The 13,539-nt window shown below is 40.9% G+C and overlaps 1 protein-coding gene across 2 annotated transcripts; it reads right to left on the bottom strand.

The window, feature by feature from the left end:
* Positions 1 to 5,767: 5,767 nt before the first annotated feature.
* LOC119892202 (RING finger protein 223-like) lies at positions 5,768 to 11,628 on the bottom strand. 2 transcript variants are annotated; one of them, XM_038704351.1, is made up of 3 exons: positions 11,434 to 11,628; positions 8,411 to 9,333; positions 5,768 to 7,550 (listed from the first exon to the last, which is right to left on the bottom strand). In XM_038704351.1, exons 2-3 carry the CDS (start codon positions 9,178 to 9,180, stop codon positions 7,313 to 7,315), a joined length of 1,008 nt encoding a protein of 335 aa, XP_038560279.1. In that variant the 5' UTR covers positions 9,181 to 9,333; positions 11,434 to 11,628; the 3' UTR covers positions 5,768 to 7,312. The 2 variants fall into 2 exon arrangements, with proteins under 2 accessions (XP_038560279.1, XP_038560280.1); XM_038704352.1 differs by lacking the exon at positions 11,434 to 11,628 and adding an exon at positions 10,366 to 10,597.
* Positions 11,629 to 13,539: the final 1,911 nt, after the last annotated feature.

Genomic DNA, 13,539 nt, shown 5'->3' with positions numbered 1-13,539 from the left:
ATGTGGACCTGATGATAGTGCTGGTGAAAAGTCAGAGGATCACCAAAGTTACTACAATTCATCCTGAGGGGAATATGAACCACATTTAATGTGAAACCATCCAACAGTTGAGATATTACAGTCTGGACTGGAAGTGTTGGACTGACTGACTGACAGACTGACAGTCTTTAGAGCGATGCCGCCAGCATGGCTTATGTGTGTTTCCCTTCTTCTGTTTTTCTTAAATTTAGCTGTGGGAACTTTATCCAGCCAGCTCCATTTCCCACTCTGCACGCGCCCCAACCAACCAGCAAGGAAATGATCCCTCACTGGCTTCCCACTGTGAACACAAATAACCATGTTCTCTGAAAACCACATTACAGCCAGAGGTTTGGCCACTGGGAGTTAAAGTCTGGGTTTCTGGTGGTGGGTGGGAACATTCCCCCACACTTCTTTGGTACCCTAAAACACCATCAGCTCTGACTGTGAAACAGAGTTTATTGTGAAGATTCGTAGGTGACGGAGTACACGGACGGTCAGTGCCTGGTGACTGGACTAAATGGGAAAACACAGAAGATAGTCAGCTGGTGTGTGCACATGCGTGTGTTGAAGGTTGTGCTGATGTAACATAATGCGTAACAGCCCTCAGCAGGTTTTAGCGAAACAGGAAGTTGAAGCCTGGCTGGAATGTCCAGCTCACAAACAGTCATGTGGCTCTGATACATTTGTGGAGTTTACCACTTTTTCTGCAGAAAATCCGTTATAATTACATGAGGTCTGAGGTCTACACATACACACATACATACATACACACACACGGTGTTTAATATTTCATTTAAAACTTTTAGGGTGCAAAATATTTAACAGGTAGAAGACAGGGCTCAACCAAGTCAAGTTTTTAATGTCTCTTGTCATACTTTTATTCAAATGACTGTCTAATGTGATAAGATAATTATGAATCCACAGAGAAGTATCACCAACTCTGCAGCTCTAAGGAGCTTTTAGCCTCTTTTAGCTCCTAGTTTTGGTTTTATGGCACTTTTCCTGTCTCAGTCTCAAGTGTTTGCAGCATTGATAAACCCAAAGTACAGGACCTGCTCAGCAGACACACCGTTAGAGACTAGCTGGTGAACACAGAGAGAGGCAGATCATTTTCAGGAGCTGGTGGAGACCAAACCAGACTTAAGAGTGAATGTTGGACTGTTTCATCAGGTGGACACAAACATGTCTCCATCATCTTGCTCTGTGTTTTGATATCCAAAAACAAGTTATAAAGTGCTTCTTTAACAAGTGTAAAGACAATAATACAAAAACAATACAAGATAATAGCAAGAAAACATTGAAAAGACTAAAATACACGTTTAAGATAAATATAAAAAAGGGATAAAATAAAGTCAAATAAGATCGGGAAATCCATCTCAGCTTATGAAGCGTTATTACGGCTGTGTCAGTCAGTTTTGATGTTTGTCTGCCCTCTAGTGGCTGGACAGGTGGAATTTTAAACCCCCAAGTCATCACATCTGTGAAATTGAGCTTAAAAGGCCTTGAAAACCTTTTTTCCAATCAGTGTCTGATAGGTGTGTGATGAAATCTTGTGCCACGAGTTTTATCAGAGCTGCTGAAGTTAACATGTGGATCTGTGGTGAGATTTCCGCTGATCACAAGTGTTTCAGTCACTTTCGGCTTCACATGCAGTCCCAAACTGCGTCGGTCAAACGGTCTGAAGGGGATAACATTACTCCCAGCGTATTAATAACGTAATGCACAGCAGAGTATGGGGCAGGTAGACTTCTCATTATATCTCTAAATATTATGACTTTTTTCTGGACATGTCAGAGAACAGATGACCGTGAGAGATTCTGAATGTGCAGAAAGTTTTGATCATGACCAGAAATTCTGCTGAAAGACAGGAGCTATTAAAGTCCAGGAGTTTAACTGAATAAAAATTTAATAATTTATCATTAAAGGTGTCACATTTAAAGAGATTACTTCCCAAAACAAAGACACAGAAGAGGAGGGAAGTCTAAATCATGACTCAGCGTGGAAGATATTACATGAGGAAAGTTGATCTACAGGAGAAAAATTGGATTCCACACGAATACAAAATCCTCTGCCAATGTTAACATTATTTTTTTCTTTTGTCTAAACTCTTCTCACTGGTCTGTATGGGCTCATTTAGAAACACATGATGTCACATACTCCTGTGCACCAATCAGGATTTAGCACCATATTTAATCAAAGTCCGATGACAGTGGGCAGGTTGTCAAATCACCCCCACCTCCTGCTGATGATTGGATTTAAGAAAAGAGAAATCAGTTGTTTGGTGCAGTGATGTCTAGATGGACTACAGACTTGATAAAGTCCTAACAAGGGCAGGGTTTTTTTTCTTATGTGGATCTTTAATCAGCTGCATCAGAACTTTCCTGTCTGAGAGCTAATCAGCTGACTGACCATCCAATAATGGAGTGTCAGACTCCAGGACTATACGTGCCCCCGCAGAGGAAGGAATCCTGGGAAACTGGCAAAGCATCATGTGGATGTTCTCCCCTGCTTCAACAACCAGCCTTCTATCACACAAAACATGTGTGTGTGGTCTGGACAGATAAATGAATGAGGTCAACAAACTAGAGAAACCTTCCTCTGTCCTCTCTTTCCCTCATTTATCAAAAAACTCATCTCTACTCGGGTTGTTCTAGCAAGTACAGTGGGGTGGGGGGTGGGGGGGGCAGCTGTTTATTTTGGTGTTTTAAATGTAACCAGGAGGAGAGTTTGTCAGTGAGCCCACCCAGCACTGGATGATGTGCATCACTACATGAATAATTTTGGTCTGGGTGTACATACCTTTAAAGGGGGTAGACGTCACATGACACACTGAGCTTTTCTGAGACTTCAGGTTAGATGTTTGCAGGATGTGAACTCTCAAAGTGGGTGGGATTCAAGCAGCGGTTCACATGGCTGGTCTCCACGAAAACACGTTTGTTAAATTGCTCAGTGTGTTGTTAAGGTGTGTCTACTGCCATCATACACAAAGGAACCCATTTAACACACCCACGCACACACACCGGCGCTGTGTCATAAAGGATGTACAGGAGATATCACAGCAGGGTCAGCACTGAGTGGAAATTGTTCAAACTGTCAGCTCTGAGAAGAGAGGATTGTTGTTGAACGGTCTTCATTGGTATTTAAAAAAATAAATAATAACCAGGAAGTTGTTCCTGGAAAGTTCACATTTGCCAATGTTATTTCTTGATTCTTTAAGCAGCACAAATGCATTCCTGTTCACCTCTGATGTACTAAGACAGAGGCAAACGTTTCAGGGGTGAAGATCTTGAACTATCAGCTCATGAAACCAAAACTATCCTCAGGGTGTTTTTTTGTGAATTTGGTGGGACCCCATGAAGCTGCAGCTAATGCAGATGCGTGTGTGACTCATCAGCAACAAACACTCATCTCAAAAAATACAACTGTAACAAAGAAAAAGTTACAATTTTGTTTAACAAGCCTTTCTAGTCTTGTTGAGCACTCAAAGCGCTTTTACACACATTCATTCACAGCCTAAGTGCTCAAACAGAAACTAACACTTGTACACATTCATACACTGGCGGAACAGCCACCAGGGGCAATTCGACATGCAGCCTGGAGGAGCCGGGGATTGAACTGCCAACCTTCTGATTAACTCTTTATTCTTACAATTTGGAATTTGCCGGCACGCCTTTGCTACTATTCCTCTAGCACAAACACATGCTTCTGTCTGCGTTTAGCTAGACAAGTGTTTGTAAAGAAAAAAAAAAAAAAAAGTTTATTATTTAAGCTGGAGGATCCACCTCAGTCGATGCAATTTGCCTCCCAGAATCTCTAAGTTACAATGAAATGGTGAGTGTAAAGTAGGCATGACCCATAGAGCCACATCTATGGGAAATCCAGCAGGTTGAAATAAACAGAAATTATTCTGTAAAGAGCAACTTGCAGGTTTTTTAACAAATGTACAAAAGTTAATGCAGGATTAAATATACTTTACAAGACATTAGGGCACAAATATAGAGGAAAAGTGGCTGTTTTGAGTAAAGCTATTTTTCTTCTCCATTTTTTCCCCCAACATTGTGTCATCTCGTGTCAGAGAGTAAGCGTGAGCATGTCAGCATTTTTATCAGAAAGAAATTTTAGGCCGTATGAATAAGTCACTAAACTGGAACTTGCAGGTGTCACTTTGCAACATGCTGTTGACTTTTTTCCTTAGAAACTGGGAATAAAGGAACCACTAAGATTTCTATTTTTCCAGTTCAGCAACCATATCACTGAATACTGAGGAAAGAATTTAAAAATAAGTAAGTCTAGTTGCACTTTTGACTTCACAGATGATTCACCGGTTTATTAATGAGCAATGTCCTGTCAAGTAAACTAGTAAAATAAACTAAGTGGCATCTGACTCATGACAGTGAACATACGAGAGCAGAGAGCATTCCTAACAAAGGAAGAAGTTTGTTGCTTTTTAAATTTAGTTCTTGTGCTAAACATTTTATCGTTATTTAAAGGAAAACAAACTTCTCCGCTCAGCTCGTTTCCATCAGAGCGCCCTGGTCAGTTTTTCACTCATGTGGAAAGCAACTGGCTGCATAGACTGCTATCCGTGTTGCATCTGTATACATGATCTGTGAACATTCCCACACCTTTCACATACAACTGATTGTTCTTATTAGTTTGCTGTGTAATTCTTAATTGTGGCTGTCATATCCAGGTTCCCTGCACATTTACTTTTATTTATCCAAAACAAAATAATTTTTTTCCTATTACAATTATTTGATTTATTTATCCTAATCCTGTGCTGATTTGAAGGCCCTTTGTCCAATTTGTCAGTTGACGCTCTTAATGTACACATTGCACAAATCTATTACCCACCAGCAGAGGGACAAATTAGTGTAGACATATATTGTTGGCACAGACAGATCGGTCAGCACCAGCATTTGGTTTGAAAAAGTCTGGACACAGCACTAAAGACTACAAACCTACAGAACTGTAAGAGTCTATACAGAATATACAGCTGGAGACACATTTTACTTTATAAATGTGAAAGCAACTTCAATTCTAGATTTTCCTGTAACATTTTCCTTTCAAAACCGATCAGTTCAACCCTTGTACTTTCTCCTGCTTAGTAAAAATGACACTATAATTCAAAAAGAAATTTATTCAAGTATAACTCAGGGCAAACATGGCAACAGTGCAAGCTTTGCTAAAACAGTTATAAAAAAAATATATATATAAATTATTTATTTTATATTGAGCATAAAAACTGTACACAACAGGAAAAAAAACCCATTAAAATGTATTTTTCCCCTCTCAGTCCCTAACCATCACATACATATCTGTAAGTTAAGTAACTTTTAAAATCCATATGTAGGAATTTCTGGGACAGCACAGTGAAGGTAGTTACTCATTTCAGGTCGAGTTTGATTTGCAAGTTTGCAATTCTCTCATTTTCAGCTGAGCACATTAAGAAATGTACGATTTTAAATATAACATGCGTCGCCATGGTCTTAGTTATGTTTTAACTGACCAATCAAGTTTATAATTGGACAGGATTCTGTTCTGTGCTTAAACCAGTGCAGCACTGGACAACTGTCCCACAACTCCCAGCCTCCAGCAGGGTGTAACAGACCAGCTGGCAGGCTGAACTCTTAAGTCACAAATTATTCCCTAAACTTTCACAATTTAAGAGCTTATTTCAGGTACATGACTCCCTATTGATGATTTCAACCACAGACAATAAAAAAGGGTCAATTCAACAACTACCAAAAGAAAAAAAAAAAACAAATACATGCAGATAGTTTTGGTTTTATTCGTCCAGGTTTTCAGATGTGTGTCAGACCTCTGCCTCCACCATCGATGATGCAGGATAATTTAATTTGTTTGGGGTTGGTCACAGTATTGAAAAACTAGATTTAGCCACAGGAATAAGATGCCATTTCTGGGAAGATGTGATGTTTTTAACACCAAACAAGTCTATTTATCTCCATTGTTAATAAAAATAAAACCAAAACCATCTGCATTTAGTGGAAACGTTCCTTTTGTAATTTGGCTGAACTAATCCTTGTGATCAGTTACATCGTCTTTGTAACAAAGCCACCTCCACATAATGTTTCAGCATCTATGAAAATCCACTGACCTCTGCTCAGCTGGCTGCGGCAGATCTGTAACTCAAGTCATTTGCATGGCTTTGGTTTACAACGTTTGGTTAAGGCCGGGGGCAGAGCTGCAGCTCCAACAACAGGAAATAGACTAACATAAACAAGCAGGTAAAGACATAATACACACACACACACACACACACACACACACACACGCATGTAACATTCAGTGGCTGGGTTCTTTTTAAAGTGCTGAAAGCTGCCAGAACAAGTACAAACAGGGGAATATGAAGGAGAAGGCGCCACCTGGTGACAAGTTTACATAATGTCATGCATTATGTCATGTTTGGAGTGAGGGGGAACAAAACTACAGGCAGGTCACAGGCCTTATTCCAGGTCAGTGACAGTAGATTCATGTTTCAGTTGATCTGCAGCTGCACCTTGGCCTGTTGTTCATATAATAAACCTCAATCTATTTTTTGTAAAGCATCACTTATCTTCTTTGCCATCAAGTGAACTTCAGCATCTTGTATTACCAGCCTGCCATTTGTAACCTGACATTCAAAACCTTGAGGAGTGGTTTATGTTTTTTCCTCAAACCTGAGGTGATTAACTGCAGCTCTGCTGTCCTGTGAGGCAGATTAAAGTTCACTCCTCCTCTGTTACCTGACCGCCATTTTGTGACTTGAGCCAATAAAACTGAGCAGGAAGTTCCACCTGAAAACGGATAGCTAATCATTTAAAGATTTTGGCACAAGTACTGCAGATTCAAGTCCACTGCTTCTCAGTTTCCCCGACACTTTCCCACCGCCGCTCTTACATGATTGTCATTGCGTACTTTAATTTTGAGGAATGAACCTAAAATAAGCAAGAAGCCTGACCGAATCTACGTCATTATCTGAAATGTTTGCACAAGTTAAATGTTATGAAGCAGATGAAAGCCCACTGCTCAGGTGTGGGTGTTTTGTTAAGTGCAGCTCCTCCTCTGTGTCTTGGCTTTGGATGCATCAGCGAGTTAAAAGCCGCTTGTTGCACAGCAGCCTGGAACGATGGGTTTTATTGCACATCTGGATCAGTTTTCATCTTTTAAACAGCGGTGAAACAGATGTTGCTCATTAACTGGATTCAGACATAAAACTGGAATTTCACTGTTCGATGCGTTTTTCCATCAGAGAAATAAAAAGCAGGAGGAAGACAGGATGTGATGTCACTCACGGATGTTTGTAGGTGAGGAGGAAGATGATGATGCCCATCAGCAGCACCATCATCAATACCACAGACATCAGGAGGAAGGCTCGGCACGCCGGCCGGCCAGTCAGTCTGAATAGAGCTCCGCCCACGCCGCTCGCCTCAGCGCGACCCCCAGCGGGCGGGCTGGGAAGCCCCACGTCTAGAGATCGGTTCACTGACCTCAGAGATGCCAGCGACCTCTGACGACCTTCAGCTGACCTTAATGAGAAACAGACTGTTATTGATCAAAATTAAGCTGTGAATTCAGTGCTTCATTAAATCCTATTCTTTGAAGGACAATTGTGATTCTTCTTAGCCCATTTAAAAATTGAGTACTGACGAGCCTGCACCCTGATCTGTTGACCTGCAGTGTCTCAGCAGGATTTATTTCTATGCGATTATTTCTGTGTAGTAAACAAATGATTCTTGCCAGTCGGGGTCCCCCCCCCCCCCAGTTTCTTTGCAATACTGAGAAGTTTTCACTTATTATGCAGCCCATCATCAAGTCTTCATTTAAACTGTGGACAGTTGCTGCACTGAGCAGTCATCTTCTCACATTTGCAATATGGTGAAACTGCAACACTTAAGATCAATGCAGAAAACTTTTGGCTTGAGGCTTTTTTCTGTAACAGCATTCATCCAGATGTGTTAATTTTATATAATAAAACAAAAGGGTACACCCAACTTGTTTTATGGTACCGATATCATCCCTTCAGTGTGGTACATCTTGCACTAGATCTGAACGGCAGGCTGGACAGAGGGGAAAACTGACCAAGAGAACTCAATTAATCTGATTCATGTGGGAACATACGAGCAGTACTCTGAAGCTGGCAACGTTCTAATATTTAGCTCCTCAAATTTTGTCCAGATGGTGAAATATAGGAAGATTGACATGAAGACGTGAGAATTTGACAAAGCCGTTTTACCCCCGATCAACTGCCGAGCCTCAATTTGTGTTTTTGCAGTTTTGTAATTACTCCTATATTGTTGGGGATATATACATTTATGCGCATGACAGAAGACATTTTAGAACCACTGCCATAGAAGACATTCCTGATAGGTTACTCCAGCAACCTGACCTTTTGACCTGCAGCTTCCCTTTGTTGCGGATGAAGCGGATGCTGTAGACTCTCTGCATGGCGGCCGGCAGGTAAGACAGCACGTCTGAGTCCGTGGCCAGTCTGGGCAGCCCGAGGGCAGGCAGCGGTGTGAGTCCACGGCACAGCGGGCACTGGATGGTGTTGGGGTGAGCCGACTTGACGTTGATGCGTGCCAGGCACTCCAGGCAGAACGTATGCTTGCACTGAAGCATCTTGGGACAGCGGAAGATGTTGTTGAACTGGCTGAAGCAGATGGCGCACTCCAGGTCTGGGCAGGACTCCTCAGAGCACTGAGACTGGAGGGGGGACGGGCGGAGGTCTGGTGACGGGATGACGACAGAGACCTGGCTGGAGGGGGGTGTGGCGGGGGCAGGGTAAGGGTTTGGTGTAGCAGACACTGCAGAGGGAGGGTTAGCTGGAGATGAGACTGAAGCTAAGCTGGACTGAGGCCTGGAACCGAGGCTGAAGCCTGGACCTGAGCCTGGGAGTGGCGTGTTTGATGACCGAACCATGCTTTGACCTCCATCTTGGTCTGAGGGGGCCGGATAGGGAGGGGAGTATTGGCTCAAAACTGTCACAGAGCTATGACCCGTCTGGATGATTGGAGGAGACGGTAAGACGGCTGATGAAGATGGATTATGGGAATTGTCGTAAGGGTCAGGGGGTAAAAAACGAGATGGATTTGGTAAAGAGCCCGAGGCATCATCACGTGGGTGAGAGTTCAAGTTTGTGTTTCTGTAGGGATTCATGACTGCTGGACAGATGATGGAGTGATGTAGTGAAAGAACAGAGTGAAGCTCCAAGGAGATGAAGAGATGGATATCTTCAGCAGTCAGCAGGCATCAGACACATGGAGGAGGGAGGGACGGTGAAGACAGCCTCAGTCTAAAGTAAAACTCAATCTATAGAGAAAAAGATTTCAATACACTGCAAACAAACATGATTAATGGAAACTAATAGTGGCATTAGTATTATAATATGGCCAAAGTATGTGCCTGCCACCCAGTCTGTTTTTCCCGATTTTGTCTAGCTCATATTTAGTTCCAGTGAATTTAAATCCTAATGCTGCAGCGTACAACAACAATATGTGTGTCAACAGTTTGTCCCTTTCCGGTTTCACCATCACAGTGGCCTTTTGCACAAAGCAGCTCCATAAAGAACCACTTTTCCTGATTTAGTGACTCTGGGAGCAAATTCAGCATTTGGAGGAAAAGACTGAAACTGAAGAGCGGAGTGTGATGGAGTCCAACATTTATGAACACGGTTCTGGAGTGACACATTGAGCCATCACACTGCTGCAATATTGGGTGTCCACATATTTTTGGCTATATAGTGCATCCTTCCCTTGGCTCGGTCTGGATTAAGTTCTGTTTTATCACTGTAAATATAATATTATGGGTGGCGTTAGTAAGAACAACATTACTCATCTGGTCAAGCTTAAACCACTGCCAACACAGTGTCAATCAGGCTGCTGATTCAGAGAAAAACCACCCTAAAAAAACTTGTGCAATTCTCCAAAAAAATACAATGCTGCCTTCCAAAAGATTTTGAAAGATGAACTCTTGACTTCTTGTTATTTAAGCAGGTGAAGTGCACAGTTTAAACATCTGGTACTTTAACACTGCAAATGTACTTGTCATGTTTAAAGTGTGCGTCTCACTGACAGTCTACTCAGCGGAACAAAAATAACTGACATGTTGTGGGGAAAGGATCATATGAAAGACATCAACCTTTTCCCAGTCACCATGGGCTTGTAACTTTACAACCCCAAGTAGTTTGTCCATAAATACATTTTAAAGTCAAGTAGAGACACCAAACAGATCAGGCTAAATTTTGGAAGTGTATAAAATGACATCTGGAATAGTATTTATTTTTTACCTTTTCAAAAGCTTAAAAGAAACCTAATGGAGAATCTATTAAAAAGACGCACCTACCTCCAGTTATGGAGAGCTGTAATCGTTCCTAACACATTAGCTCTCTGTACTAAACTGCTCAGGATCACGTTTCCTCCGGTTTGTGTAACTTTAGGTGAAACTGGATGCTGGTCTGTGTCCGAGTTACTCTGTACCACACAACTGGATTCATGTTCCAGTGTAGCGGGTGTCAACAGGACAGAAATTTGCATCGTCTGTTTTATTTAAATAAAAGTAAAATAACATGCAAAATAAGTTTGCCTTCTGTTGAGAACTCCAGCAGTAATCACCTCTACTCCACAATACAACCACAATCAAAGATCTACTGTAGTTGTTCCCATCTATCACACTGTGCGTCTTCAATCTGTCTTAACAGACATTTTCCCAATTTTACATTTATCTTTGTGCCATTCATAGTTCATTCAAACTGAATACCAGAGTTGAATCAGCTCTCACACAGTTGAATATTTTAATCTTGACCCAGCCAGCCACCCACTAGGTTCTGCTCAAGGTTTCTACCTGTTAAAGTAAAGTCTAGACACTAATTAGTTTTAAGTTGAGGATGCATATTGGCATGTTGTAAAGTTGTTTATCATTTCACTATTAGGCTGTCTTCTGAAAGAAGTAGACATACCTGTGAAAAGTGATTTAAAGCAGGAATTGATTAAGCTAATTGCACCCAATTACAAAGAAAAAAAGACTGCTTATCCCTGCGAAAATTTAGCAACTTACAGTGTATATAATGTGATAGTAAATAGGTTACCTTATAGAAATAGATTTTAGTATCGAGAGCTCAATTCGGAACACATGCAACATCATGCTTAATCTATTCAATATTTAGTCTTTTATTTATATATCTCAACTGTATGTTTGTTTACGTGTAGCACCTTTATCTCTTGGCAATAAAACTCTGATTCGTGGTAAGTTAAACCATGACGGGCAGAATAAAAGGAGGAGTTTTCGTCGACTTAGAGACCTTCTAGATTTGAAAAATATCTAATAAGCGAGTTATCTGCGTAAGTCCGTTTGTTCATGAACAGGGATCGAAACAGCAAGATTTGGCGCGCAAGCTGAAAACACTGCTCTTACCGTTCAAGTCACTATCGCTGCTGACTGATGTCCTATCTGATCCCACACTGCATCATCATTAGGTCAGTTTCTCACATGGACCCTCCTGGAGTTTTGTGGTCGTCCTCTGAGCTCAACTTCTCTTTTCCCCTCTGCTTTGCCAGAGTGATTCAGCATTTGATTAGCTGAATAAAAACGAGGAAGCCGGTTAGTCAAATCACCTGTTGGCCGCGCACATTTCTGGCACTAGTAGGAGAACACACCTGAAGAAAGTGATGCTGATTACGGGAGAGCCGAGTGAAGCTCACCAGCGGCAATTCCAACTATTGTTCCCAGTCTTTTTATGTGTTTGTTAAAATAACCTTTATTGTTACATGATAACTGTTTTCTTTTATTTGTGTCATGCACACAAAGTGCCAAACCCTCGTGGATTTACTAGACAGCACAAAGCAGTTGCAGTCAAACAATTCATTACAAAATTGCAGGTTATTTTACAGCTTAGTCTTGAACAAAAAATTCTGCCTTCTCTCCCAAGCTCCGCAAATAAAATCTGATTACCTTAAAAGGTGCCCTTCCTGAAGCACTGCTCAGGTTTTTCATAATCACCTAGCTAATAAAAAATTCCATACAAATGAGGGACATTTTACTTAAAGAGGACTCCCCTTCCTTTAACTAAAGATATCATGCTGGTTGTTAAAGTTATCAAAACGGCCAAGGGCAATCTTAGATGGACCCCAAAACGTATAGGCTATTTGTGAACATGTCCAGAAAGTGTGCTAGCCCACGTTTTAGAGGTGGATTAGCCATTTGGACCTCATCCAACAACCTAGAATAGAAGTGAGGGGTAAAAAAAACGTGAACCTGAAAATTGATGTATCTTCTATTAAAGGCAAAATCTGCTAGGTCTTTTTAACCTAAATAGGCCCTATGTGTCCTTGTCCGCGACCCTGTACGCAGGATAAACATTTGACAATGGATGGATGTGTCCTTGAAGACCTTGAATTTCGCTCCCTTGTTGAAGTCAAGTATGGACCTGTTCAGACCTCCTCCAGCCCTTCAGCGCAGTAGATGGTCCTGCCCACTGAACACCTGCTGAAAACACCAAACTCAGGCCCACAGTCACAACACAACACCAAGCAGTCATTCCATCACTGAGCTACAGCTGCTGGTTGTTCAGCGGGCTATGTCTCGCAGAAAGTGCTTTTATGGTTATGAAGGAAAGTTAAATATTTTCTAGTTCTTCTCCGATTTCCTCCAGCTGTAGGCCTATCTATCTGTATGTGCTTGAAAATCACATGATTGTGATGTTTTTGGATGGTGGCTTAGTTTACTTTTTAGTGTCAGAAAAAACATGTAAAGAATCTTACACAACCTAATATCAAGTACAAATGCAGTATAAGTACATAGCAAGTGTAATACATGAATCTTTTTCTTTTTTTTTTTGAGTTGAGGGTCGGAGTTTTTTAAATTTTTGTTATTAATTTTGGTCTGTAATAATATATTTTTATCATTGTAGGAATATTTCTCTGTGTACATGTTTTTGTTTGTATTATCAGTAATACTGATTTTCTTTATTTTTTTCTGAGATGATGTGGTTTGGTTTTTTGTTTTATACCGTTGTTCTTTTTTCTAAGAATACTTTCCTTCTTTTACATCCAGGACTTTTAATAGTTTTTCATTAGGCCTATGTAGAGTGGTATTGATATTGACAAGATCTGAATACTTCTATCACTGTAAATTACTACTACATATGAACTAGGCCTACTTCAACCACTTTCACTTTTCAAACAAAAATCCATTATTATTCCTTTGTGCTGTTAATCAGTACTGCAATCAGCCAAAACAGGGTTGTTTTCTCCTACAGTATGTTCTGAGGAAATAAAAATAAGCCTACAGGAACCTCACACGGTAGCCTACTGTTCTGTAATTTAAATTACTGCTGTATTTGCAAATGTTTAAAAAGTCATAGATGGAAAATCGTATGTTCCTCACCTGATTGTAAGATATAGGCTAAGCTTCTTTTACTCCTGCGTTTTGTATTTTGGTGGTTGGATGAACCTTCTCTTTACATTTAGATCAGAAATTGGGTCTTTCAGTCGGTGTTGAAGATCTTGTGACTGATGCTGT

The sequence above is a fragment of the Micropterus salmoides genome, unplaced genomic scaffold (assembly GCF_014851395.1).
Source record: "Micropterus salmoides isolate LMB-PRFRI ecotype aquatic unplaced genomic scaffold, ASM1485139v1 Ms_hic_scaffold_7, whole genome shotgun sequence".
Lineage (NCBI taxonomy): Eukaryota > Metazoa > Chordata > Actinopteri > Centrarchiformes > Centrarchidae > Micropterus > Micropterus salmoides.
The sequence above is the reverse complement of the archived record's forward strand: the minus strand, read 5'-3'. Positions and strand labels throughout refer to the sequence as shown.

Coding starts and splice junctions, on each gene's coding strand:
- LOC119892202 (XM_038704351.1), bottom strand. CDS start 9,180: ATGAATCCCTACAGAAACACAAACTTGAACTCTCACCCACGTGATGAT. Junction 7,551..8,410: donor GGGAAGCTGCAGGTCAAAAG/GTCAGGTTGCTG, acceptor TTTCTCATTAAG/GTCAGCTGAAGGTCGTCAGA.